At 31.9% G+C, this 12928-nt stretch overlaps 1 protein-coding gene across 4 annotated transcripts in view; it reads right to left on the bottom strand.

The window, feature by feature from the left end:
* The window catches only part of LOC143223692 (cytotoxic granule associated RNA binding protein TIA1-like), a 160775-nt gene that overhangs the window by 22735 nt on the left and 125112 nt on the right, over window positions 1-12928 (bottom strand). For 2 of the 4 annotated variants that reach the window (XM_076451994.1, XM_076451996.1), the window contains 2 exons: window positions 2787-2862; window positions 993-1170 (listed from right to left, as the gene is read on the bottom strand). In XM_076451994.1, the coding sequence (XP_076308109.1) occupies window positions 993-1170; window positions 2787-2862 (254 nt within the window). The remainder of the gene's footprint in view (window positions 1-992; window positions 1171-2786; window positions 2863-12928) is intronic. The other 2 variants (XM_076451995.1, XM_076451998.1) reach the window with 1 other exon arrangement.

The following is a 12928-nucleotide window of genomic DNA, read 5'->3' as shown; positions in this document are numbered from 1 at the left end:
CCAAGTGAGAATCTATGAACACAAAAATCAGTGATAAAAGCCAATCCACGTACCAGAGGCAAGTGTATGCAAATTAATCAAGGATTTCCATCTTTAAAACCAAAATAAACCACATCTACAAAGTTACTTCCACAACACGTATGTTCAACTGAACTTGAAGAAGCAGAAAAATTAATCATTTATTCCTCCTATTCCACATCAAGACAAACCAGGCAAGTTGATGACGCTGCATCTATGCATTACTATGCTATTAGATTACTAAAATAAGAATTGGGAAACTTTCACCTTCATGCACTAGGTGGCTTGTAGAAAGCATGGAAAAGAGCATGCTTTAAAGTTTAAACAGATAGCCTTACGATGGAGACTTTTGCAATGGAAACTAGAATGTAGAGCTATTGTCAAAACACCCAATCATAAAAATGGAACATGATTGAACATGGAGATATGAGCTGTAACAAATTTATAGATTTCAAAATTATTTTAACAAAATTTATTCAACCCCTGTAATATTTCTGTTATTCTTAAAAATAACACTTTTACTCAGTATTACACACAAACCAAAATTCTCATCAGTTAACCTATGCATAAGAAAACAAAATAAAATAAAATATTCAATTAATGTTATCTGAAGTTTAATATACAAATTTATTTTTCAATGCCGATATAAAAGAGCAAACAGTGAAAAGAAAATTCCTACTTACAAACTTGTTTCAGATGGGCAATGCTTTACAGGTGACTCAATTTAGGTCAAAATCAAACAGTACAACTTACTTTTAAACTGGATTATGTTGAGAGTAATTTGACAGGTGGCCCAATCTGTGTCAATAGTGAACAGGAAAACTTACCTTTGAACTGGCTTATGTTGGAAGGTGCTTCACAGGTGGCCCAGTCTATGTCAATTGTGAACAGGACAATTACCTTTGAACTGCCTTCTGTATGTAGATATTTTACAGGTGGCCCAGTTTGTGTCAGCAATGAACAGAACAACTTACCTTTGAAGTGGCTTCTGTGGGTAGATATTTTACGGGTGGCCCAGTTTGTGTCAATAGTACACAACGTACCTTCGAACTGGCTTCTGTTGGCAGATACTTTACGGGTGGCCCAGTTTGTTCGAATAGCTCTGGTTCCCAACCACTGGCCATTCATCTGGGAAATAGCAACTTCAGCATCCTGGAAAGAGATTGTAACTTTATTTAGCTTCATTCTATCTAAATAACAAAATTAAAGTGGTCAGAAAAAAACAAACAGAATTTGAAAACATCAAGTTCTGACTGGAACAAAAACTATGTATCATGTGGAACCATGCTGCACCAAGGTATTGAGAGTGTAACTACATGTTGTGTTTCTATTAATATTTTAAGATAAATCAAATGTGCAGTGACATGCACAGGGGGCTCAAACCTCTATGCCCTTATACCCCAAAAAACACCTTTTTTTTTCTCTGTCAATAAAATTGTCAAAACTACAAAAATGATACACCTGATTTCACATTTTGCTTGCTCCATATTATTAGGAAAGAACTCGCTGTTTAGTTTCAGATCATCAAAGGTTATAAGACAAATTGAACAGGAATAAAAGAAGGTATATTTCCTTTCATGATTTTTATCACATATACCAGAAACAACCCACAGTTCTCATTGTCTCCTCTAATCCACAAAAGTCCCTAATCTTATAATGTCCTCTAAATGTTATATTAAATGTGTAGCCTTTTCTAACATTTAAACTAGAAAAATTTTATTTTTGGACACACACACAAAAACAAACCTATAGGAGAAATGAAGTGTTCTAGTAAATTCATATACTACTATATGTATTTCATATCAAGTTTCAAATATTTTATTCAAGGGTTGAAATTGTTGCTTTTAATACTTTTATATGGAATTAAAATGAGAAAAGTTTAAATACTTCTAACAGTGATACTTTGTAATATTATTAAAAATAGATTTCCAAAGATTCATATATACAATAAAAATGTTCTTAAACATCTTTATTACCTTTATTTTCAGCAACATCAACACACTTGTCAAACACTTTCAGTGTTGTTCTGTTAAACACTGATAATTTCATTTCTAAGTTTATGTTGATAAAAGATGTTTAAACTATACTTACATTAACTTGTCTACTGTAACATAACATTAGATATTCTTCAAGGCTCACAACTGGTTAATATGTAGGGAAAAAAAAAGCTACAGTTTTATTCCTTTTAACATTTTATTATTTTTGTGTTATTAAGAATTCCCTGCTACACTGCAGTCACATTTAGATTTAAGCATTTAAAGTTAGCTGACACAACAATAAAACAAGTATATCAGATAGAACAAAACAGTTGTGTTATTAAAATAATGTTAGTATGTTTGATAGTATGTTGCAGTGCACACTACTTAAACATAATTATCTTCAAAAGTATTTATTAATAACAATGTGGATATTAGTAAGAAATGTATGTACAGTTTTTCATGTAAAGCCATCCAAAATGTTACAATGTTATTAAGGTAGGAGGATGTCTGTGTTGCCAAAGGAACCAATGACCATTATACAAAGTAGGGCATGTATGGCCAAAAAATATTTAATTGCATACTTGTGTTAAAGTTTTGTTCTAAGTAATAATGGCCCTAACTAACATAAAATGTATTAAATTAGATATGCTAAGTGAATATAAAAGGTGGAAATTATTAGGTTTGAACACACACAAAAAAAAAAAGAGATTAGTTTCATAAATCTTATACGTTTAACAACATACGCTGTAAATGCGTGCAAAATAAAACTAGAGAAATCCTGTTACTTACTGCTTTTTTAACAAAGGAGACAAACCCGTAACCTTTAGATTTGAGAGTCTGAGGATCTCTGACTACTCGGCAATCTCTGAAAAATGTTTATAAAAAAACTTAATAGCAAAAGAGAGCTATAAATTTTTATAATTGAAAAAAAAACGTTACTACCACATAACCAAAAGTTAGTACTGAAACAAACAACATCTGAAATTTGTGTAATATGTAAAAACTAACAAAAAACAGTTATTAAGTAACTTAAGATATGCTCTGTAAATGATACATGATAATCCAGTAGATATCTTGACAATGTTCTAGCTGTAAATATTGGAATGGATATTTCTTCCAGAACAGTAAGAATGCATATTATTGAGAAGTGGTTTCAGTTATTGTTTAGCTACTCAAAAGCCACTACTTAGAAGATGTAGTAAAATAAAGTCAGAAATGGACACCAGGATTCAATTAATGGAATGATCAAAGCAATCAAATGAAAATTCTCTCTTTAGATATTAATATAAATTCAATAGTAGTCTGTTAAATAGGAAGAGGAAAAAAGTGGATCATGGTTAATGTACAACTGTAGAATGAAGCATGCTTCAGGACAAACAGAATGTTAGTAGCATCTCAGCCAATGGTGTTGGAGAGACATAAAATTGATGGAACAAAGGGTACAAATATATTCAACAACAGTGCAACAAATGTGATGAAATGATATGTAGGAGGAAAAGGGTGAGACAAAAATTATAGACTTTATGTAAAGTTAAGAGGTTAAATGTAAATGAAATGACTGAACTGTGGCTAGCAATAGAGATCATTTGAACAATAGTTCACAATCATAGTCTGGTACACTTGTTGTAGCATGAAAACATGGTACATTGCTCCATTTAAATTTATACAAAATACTAGGTCATTGCACAGCATACTTGCTTATCTTTAGTATCTTCTATAACAGCATTCTGTACTAAAGAAAAATGATTAGTTGCAATTAGTTCATTATTTGCAAAAATTGCCTTTATGCATTTTTTCCCTTCATGATCCAAAAGCCTAACAAGTTAATAAAAAAAAAGGGATCAACAAACATTTTTGAAATATTAGTTACTTGGACAAGAAGAAAAAAAATGAAGATAAAATCAAAATGCCATGAGTGTTTGGAAAAGTACTACCATAAAAACCATTAATTGTAGTGAATAACAGTTCAAGTAGTTCATTGTAGTAGACATCATGTGCATCAATTTGCTAATCATGAAAAAACCTCAGATACCTTCTGACCAGAGGACATCAAATACAACACCTGCTCACTAACCAAGAATACTTTAGATATCTACTACAGGCCTTTATATTTGACAGATGCCATCCAACAAACTCTTGTAAGCTTCTGTTAAATGGGTTTTGCTATGGCCTTATTTGAGCCCCCGTCAGGCCTGTCATGGTGCTCACTGTTTGAACAATCAGCTGATATTAGTTTACACAGGACAAGATCACAGATAACTTTACAATATTTCTGGTGTTTTAACTTTTACTGTCTAATTTTATAAAACAAAAGAGAAAGAAATGAGATAAGGCATCAGCAAACTAACAGCTCACATGCACTGGTCGGCAGCAGTTGTTTAAAGCTCTCAATCATTTTTTAAACAAGAAGGTGTTATTGCTGTCCAGAAGATATCAAACAGAACACCTGTATATTGACCAGAGCACATAAAACACCACGATAACTATAGATGGGATACTCACGAACCAGAGGACACCAAACAAAACAACTATCTACTAACCAAGAGTACTTTATACACTTATTGGCCAGAATACCTCAAACAGAACATCTGTTTACTGATTCAGAGAAAGTATAGAGATCACAGTCTACTAACTTAGAAGGACCAGGGTATAAAGCCAAAGAACTGACTCAAACAACAACTGATTAAACATCAGTATATTAACCTGTATCATCAAGAATACCAAAGAACAAAATTCTTCACTGAACTTTCTACAGGTGTGATAGTACCATTTATAATGTGCAGCTTACCAATATTGTTTACAAAATAATAGGAAAATTATTTTCACATATCACATGTAAATGACACAGATATATAAAATATATATAAACACAATTATAGCTCAATAAAGACCACAGAATACAAATATAAGAATAAACTATATTTTCTCAAAGTTAAATAGTTGGATGTGTAGTTAAATCTAAAGAAATCTCAGGTTATTTCCAACACCACTGCACACAAAGAATTATGTGGCAATACAGTTCCAATTATGTTGGATATTAGATATAAACAGACTGTTTAGTGTAGTTATTATTGACATATTAACTCACAAAATAAATAAATTAATAATACATAAGTTATTGATGCTGAAGTTACCAAATGTGTGCAATCCACTGATGTTGAGGATATAGAGATTTCTAGAAATCCTAAGTGATAGACAAATAAATAGCAGCAAGCAAATGATAAAGAGAGCTAAAAGTAAAGCCTAGTGTCATGCCCGGCATGGCCAGGTGTGTTGAGGCGTCCAACTCGTAATCTGAGGGTTGCAAGTTCGAATCCTGGTTGCACCAAACATGCTCCCTCTTTCAGCCGTGGGAGCATTAATAATGTGACGGTTAATCCCACTATTTGTTGGTAAAAGAGCAGTTCAAGAGTTGGGAGTGGGTGGTGATGACTAGCTGCCTTCCCTCTAGTCTTACACTGCTAAATTAGGGATGGCTAGTGCAGATAACCCGAGTAGCTTTGCATGAAACTCAAAACAAACAAAAGCCTAGTGAAAGAGTGTTTTGGTCAGGAAAGGTTAGAAAGTATAAAGTTAACCACTCTAGGAGTGAATAGCCTAACGGTTAATACATTAAAGTGAGATTGACAGTTTTCTGACATTTTAGGAGAATAATCTGTCTTGTAAAATAGTGTCTAAAGCAACTGAACTTGCCTATGTGGACTCTGACAAAAAGCAGATGAGTACTGGAAGTTTAGGATACAACTGTGGTAACTTACAAGGCAAGGTAAGTAAATTATACACCAACAGTGTTTAAGATAAAAACACAGAGAAATAGTTTGACTTTTCAATTGAATTCTAAAGCAATATAATTGACCTAAGCAGAGTTTTGATCAGAAGATGGAAACTGTATGATATTTAAGATACAACTATGATATACATAGTGTGAAAAGGTTTTGTACATGCATTTACCTTGTTTTAAATACATTATTTGAAAAACAAGTGGACTGTATGCTGTTCATTGATTTATTTGCATTTATTGCCAACAAGTTGCAGACACCTACTATGGAAGAATCCCAAACACACAACCTATACATGTATCTTATTGCTATTCAAAACATTTAGTTCCTGACATCAGAAAACAATGGATTTTGCATATTCCTTGGTTTAAAAAACAACACAAAATAGACTCCTCATATTGTAACTAGAAGTGTTTAGAATTCATGTGAAATTGTTGCAGGATAAGTGCAAGCATGCTAGGAAAAGGGTCAATGTTAGGCACTATGAACAACTGTAAGTCTCTACATTCAAATCAAATGCAGCAAAAGAGTTTTTACTTTTAAACTGTGGTGTAACAGACCAAGAGGATGACCAGGACAGAGTGACTGGATGCCAAACAAATAAAACCATGTGTGTGTATATCTGTGTGAAACAACGTAACAATTGTGGATATATATGTCTATACGCAAATAAATTTAATAAAATGAAGATGAACTGGACATTTTAAATGATAACATCATTGTAAGTGGTGTATGAATATGCATTTCTCTACGTTGTAATGTTACAGTGTTATCTACATGCGAGTATGAACACTTACTATTGTTTACATTAAAACCTTTATTATAGTTATTTTGTAGCATAGGTATATGACTCTATTACTGCTTATGTTATAATATTAACAATAATAACATTACTATATGTGTGTGTGTGAGAGATAGAACATAATTGTGCCATATTGCCTACATTAAATCTTAATTACAGTTGATTTAGTTGCCATATGATTATTTAATATTGCTATAATATTAACGTTGTTGCTTTGGTGTAATATGTCAGTGTTTATAATTGAAATATTATTGATGAGTTATATCACTAGTATGGGTATGTGAATGTATAATAATATTTAAACTATACAATCAACTTATATTTAACCCATCAAAAATGATGGGACAAGCATCCTCTAACCTTTACATCTCGTAAATAACTGAAAAAAATAAATTTTGCAAAATTAAGCTTGGCAAAGAAGTGCAGTCGAGATAGTCAAATGTCAGTAAATTCCTTCATTGGCCAATCAAAATTAATATCACTCATAAAATGAATTTGTGCCATATTCACAAAATAACTATTGGAAAAAGCAGTTAGACTAATAACTTCTAATATATAGAAACCTGAAGGCTTTTCAAAAAAAGCTACCATTATGAAAACGACGAACAGAGAATGATAACTTTGTAAACTTTCCCCTGCTGGACGACTATGTATGTAAGATCGAAGATGTGGAACTGAAGCAAGCAATTGCCATGCACTTAGATGAGTTCGCAAAGTCTCTCGACAGATACTTCCCCACCAGAGAGTCATATCTAGCATGGGTGAGACAGCCGTTCATGTTTAGTGTTGCGACAATCATGAATACCTCGACAAAATCATTGTACTTCAGCAGAGCCAGGTTCAACAGCAACTTTTCAAAACAAAAATGCTCTCAACGTTTTGGTGTCACCAAATCGTAGTGTACCCTCTTATTGCTAAGAAAGCCCTCGAGATACTCATACTGTTTGTTACAACGTATCTTTGCGAGCAATCCTTTTCGAGGATGGTAGACATAAAAACGAAGAAAAGGAACAGAATTTGTTGTGAAAATGATATGAGAGTGGCACTTACCAAGGTGAAGCTGCGCATTTCTGAACTTGTCTCTGAAAGGCAACAGCAAAAGCCACATTGATTTGCAGTAAATATTCATTGAGTTATGTTTTTGTGTGAAATTCAAGTTTTGTTGGTTTTGTTCTTTGAACACAGTGATATTGTGTGCAACTGATGCATGGTTCATTTTGTGCACTAATAAAATATCTACTTGTGTTATGTTTCAAATTTGAAAAAATCATATTTTATTTTTCCAATTACTAAGGGTTCAGTGAATGCAAGTACGAAACTTCTGGGGTTCAGTACTTCCAACAAGGTTAAGAATCACTGGTCTAGCTAGTCTTCACACTGAAAGTTTAAAATGGAATGTATAACAACAAAACTGGAAAAATATTAGTTGATTTCTTAATTTAGTCTCCATTGGTTAAATAAAATGTAAAGAGTTTGTTTATATTTGTGATACTAAAACCAAAAGTTATGTTCCTGGCATGATCATTAAATGTATTTAATATTTTGTGTTCTGATCTTTAAAATACCTGACGATGCCCCATTGTTGCAAAAGCCAGATATGTTTTTTGTTTCTTTTCTTTCCCATTTTAGCTGTTTTTAATTTTTAAACTGTGGGATACTCCTGGTAGTTCCTATTTTAATTGGATATGATGGTTATGCTTAAGTGAATGATGTCACTTCAAAAAATTCTTAAATACATATGGTTTTTGTTACATAATTAAGAGAACATGTTGTTTGTGTGTGTAGTAACTGTTGAGTGATTATTGCCTGTTCTAGAAAAACAATGTTGATTTTGAGTGAATATGATTGTTATGAGGATATTTACTGTTTGATCAAAGTATGTAAACAGTGATTAACACCAATAAAATGCAAGTATCATAGGATTACTTTCCTTCTGTTGTATGAAAATAAACCACACCAGAGTAAAGTTGCATGTTGATAGTTTACACTATGACTGACTATCACACAACCAACCAACTACTGCCACACCAGCATAGTACGAAAAACACAGCCAGTCACACTACTCTAAGCAGTAGTGTGATGACTTTGCTCATAGCTCTTGCGACAGAATTAACACATAACAAAGGGGGTAGGAATTAAAATTTTCCCCAGTGAGGGTTATCTCATGCTACAGATTAAAGTGAAATCTCACATTTCAGTAGGTGTTGTATTAAATTTTGAAAAAGGTATATAAATATGGAACTACTGACAAGAGAAGCAGTTGAAGTAGAAGGCCAAACTATTCAAAAGTAATGTTAAATAACTCAGAATATGCTCTATATGTGACACGTGATAATTCAGATGAGATGTTTCCAATGGCCTACCTGGGAGTATGGAAGTGAATGTTACTTCTTGGAGAATAAGATATACATTAACATAAAGTGGCTGCAATGGATGTGTAACTGTTCAAAATCCATCGCTGAGGAAAGATACCAAAATGAAAAGACTGAAATATATGTGAATCAATGTGATGAACAAGACTAGAGAATGGTGCTCTCAAAAAATAAATCCAATTATTTAACACCAGTGATAGTTCATAGAAGGGTATCATAATTAGCATGCACCACCTACATATGTGAGACAAATACAAGTGTGGGCTGCATCTCAGCCTATGGTATTGGAGATCTACACAAGACTGATGAAACACTGACTATTTATGAGTACAGTAAGGTTTTTATCTATCATGTCATTCCATCAGGATGAGACTTGTCAGGTAGGGATTTATCTTCCATCAAAACAGTATTCATCAGAATTTGAACAATGAGATGATTAAATCTTGAGAAGCATGTTTTCTACAAATGAATCAAAATTTTAAATTGTTTGGCAACAAACAGATAATTACATAAAAAACGTGTCATAGTTAACATCTACAATGGTACCCTATCTGTTGAGGGGTACAATCATTATCTCATTCCTTCAGGAACAATACCTATTGATCAATAATTCGTTTTCTAGCAAAACAGTGATCCTAAGCATGCTGGAGACTTGTTAAATCAGTATTTAATAGGTAGGTGAGGTCTTTTGAATTACTGGCTTCAACAAAGTCATTCAACTATTCACCTCGTGCATTTTGTTAAACTGTATTATACTAATAATACATTGACTATTCAGATGCAATTATTCAATGTTTAGAACTCTTATTTATGTGTAACCTCTGTGTGTCCATTTCCAATACTGTGTGTGTGATAAATGATGTTTTCATTGACATGTGTTTTCAGTTAATGTAATTTTTTTCTTAGATATCTGTAGTAATTGTTAAGTGAAATTCTTTATTCTGGGATACATGTCACAATTATAAAGAGAATGATGACTTCATCTAAATACATAGGCAGTAATTTTTGAGTAAATGTCCTTTTTTTCTTCATCAAGACAATTGCTAAATGAATGTTTTATTTTTTTTTTTAATCAGGACATATTTAGTAATTGTAGAGTGAACAGTTTTTGTTTTTCTCCTCAGAATCTATTTGGTAATTGTTGAGCAAATATCTTTTTTTCTTCTTAGGATATCTTTGTTCACTGTCCCGTGAATGTCTCTTTCTTTTCTCAAAACATGTTTGGGAATTGTCAAGTGATTCTTTTCCTCAGACCATGTAATTCATGTTTTGAAACAAAAAACTAAACTTGTATTTGTAATAATATTTAACATTATAGTTCAGTTGCCATGACAACAGAAAGTATATTTAGACATTTTTCACTGCATTGTCTCACCAGAAAATAACTTACTTGATCCTCGTATCAGAATCTTCATGCATTGTTTCTTCTTACAGTTACAGAATTTACAAAAGATGTAGTTTATTAAAGGTTTCAATCTACAGGATATTGGTTGTTAAAATCATAGTTTCATGCTTTGATTCTTCCACCAGAATTTTTTTTGTTTGTTTGTTGAAAGTTCATGGTTTTGAATCACTTTAGAAGACTGACGTAAAATTGAATTCAGTATTTTTACTAACACGGACTAGCTATGCATGACATTATTTTTCCTTTGGAGCTAAAGTTTGAAAACTTTAAGAACATTGGAGATTTTATTTTTTACAAACAACATACTGATTTCACAATTATGGAAAGAAGTAGTCTATAGTTTCTATTCACTCTTAAACAAGTTTTAACTGTTGGCAACAACAGCATAAGAAAAAGGAGATAAACTTTTTAAAATAAGGCAGTTAGGCTTAATGTTAGGGAAGTAATTAAAATGTTTAGAAGAATAAATATTTTGATTGTGGCCCTACACCCATACCAGAAATGCTCTTCATATCTCTTTGAACTGTGGCTAAAAACTAAGCTGATTGTTTTAACGAACACTATGAAAAGAAAAAATACTCTTAGAGTAAAAATACAATAGAATTATGTGATTTTCACTTTGTTTTATTTTAAATCAACCAGTATTAAGCCAGTTTTATCTAGGGTTGCCATCTGCCCTACTTTTGGTAGTACAGTCCTACTTAAAAGATTAGATAATGTTTTAGAATTTAATATAGGCAAATTATTTAAAAACTTGTATCAATTAATGAAATTTTCATTTAATTACATCCACTGAATGTTGACAAAATGTCATAATCTGGTGAAAAGTAGCAATGATTATTAAAAAGTGTAAATTATGATAACCTGTTTCAGACAGTGTCATAGTATTTAGTATTCCAGCATTGTCTGATATTTCAGAGGGAGAATGTTTTCTCTATTGGGATTGAAATGGCAACCATAAAGAAATTGCTATACTACTGATTTATTAAGAAGCAAGTTATTAATGTACATAAATAAAAAGTTCTTGCTGTGAATTCTATATGGAACAAAACTTTACTGAGTGCTGCAAAAAAATAAAGTAAATACATATTTAAAATGAGGAGAAAGAACCCCACCAAAACTAATTAAAATACCTGTGCTTTCTATTATACATACATACATACATTATATATATATATATATAGGAATCTTATGTCACAGGTAAAATCACCAATTTGTCTTATCATATTTATTGTAACATTTTATCTATTATTAATAAAAATATGTCAAATGTTTCCTTTGTGTTTATGTTTTACTACCAACTGTTGTTGAGTGTTATTTAGTTTGGTTAGGTGGCTGTCCATGTGACTAAGTTTGACGGGGTTGTTGTTGTTGATGGTGGTGGTATGTGTCAAAAAGTCGCCTGAATCATTTGACGTCTTTATGGATCACCCATTGTATAAAACAAAATCTTACTTCAAAATTTAAGACTTGACAACCTTAATTGTATCCTTGGTATTGGGCAAAATGTCTACACTGGAAACAACAAATATAGTGTCACTAATACATCATTACATTCTTTTTTTACTGTCACTTACAAGTTCTAATGATTGTAGATTAAATGTTAAAATATTCATGTTTATTCTGTGTAGCATATAAAATTGTTTCCTTTTGGGTTGTTACATGTTGCAGATAAGAAAAATATATCGTAAACTAATGGTCTACAGTAAGCAGCCAGTGTGGAATGTCAGACTCTCAAATGTCTTATTCCTGACCTGCTCCATGATCAGATGTTTCAAATGTAAGCACAACTGTATTTGGGAATAATTATCATAATTAATTCACATAACAATTACAATATATATTCTCTGACAAATAACATTCAGTAATTAATGGTTACACATACTTACCTAAGTAAAATGACATTAAACTGGTTATCATACATTCCCTGAAATATTAACACACATTCTAGAAAAAAAAGTTTACTCAAAAGTTACTTCTGCTATCCTAGTAAAAGAACTTTCAATCAACAACAGATATAAATGTGTAAAGAAAACAGTCATCATCTACCAATTTATCAAGACAACAAAAAACAAAGCATTTACATGATACCACATGAATTTAAAGAAAACACCACTCGTTGAACAATTAACATAATCCTCTGAAACAAAGTCATCAACAATTCTATGCATGGTTAGAAAAAGTAAAATTCAAACAGCAATCATCATAAGGGCATAATGATCAGTAATTTTGTAAATTAATATACTATAAAGAGGGCAGCTAGTTGACAACATGCATTGCCAACTTCAAAATTATTCTGACTGAATATTGAGATCTTTATGTGTTTCTTAACATTCACAGCCACAAAGAGCAGTGAATGTTTTTGTGGCAACAGAAAACAAACATAATCACAGTCCTGCACACCAACTACTGAGCCATCCTGGAACCTCAACCCACAAATTTACAAAAAAGAACATTTACTCAACCTATCAGATCACACTTTCTGATGAAACAACAATCATTGAACAATTACTACATCCTCAGTAAAACAGTATTCACTCAACAATTAAACAACCTTTGTGCATGGGTAAAAC

The sequence above is a fragment of the Tachypleus tridentatus genome, chromosome 8, assembly GCF_004210375.1.
Source record: "Tachypleus tridentatus isolate NWPU-2018 chromosome 8, ASM421037v1, whole genome shotgun sequence".
Classification (NCBI taxonomy): Eukaryota; Metazoa; Arthropoda; class Merostomata; order Xiphosura; family Limulidae; genus Tachypleus; species Tachypleus tridentatus.
Note: the sequence above shows the minus strand (reverse complement) of the source record. Positions and strands in the feature narration are given on the sequence as shown.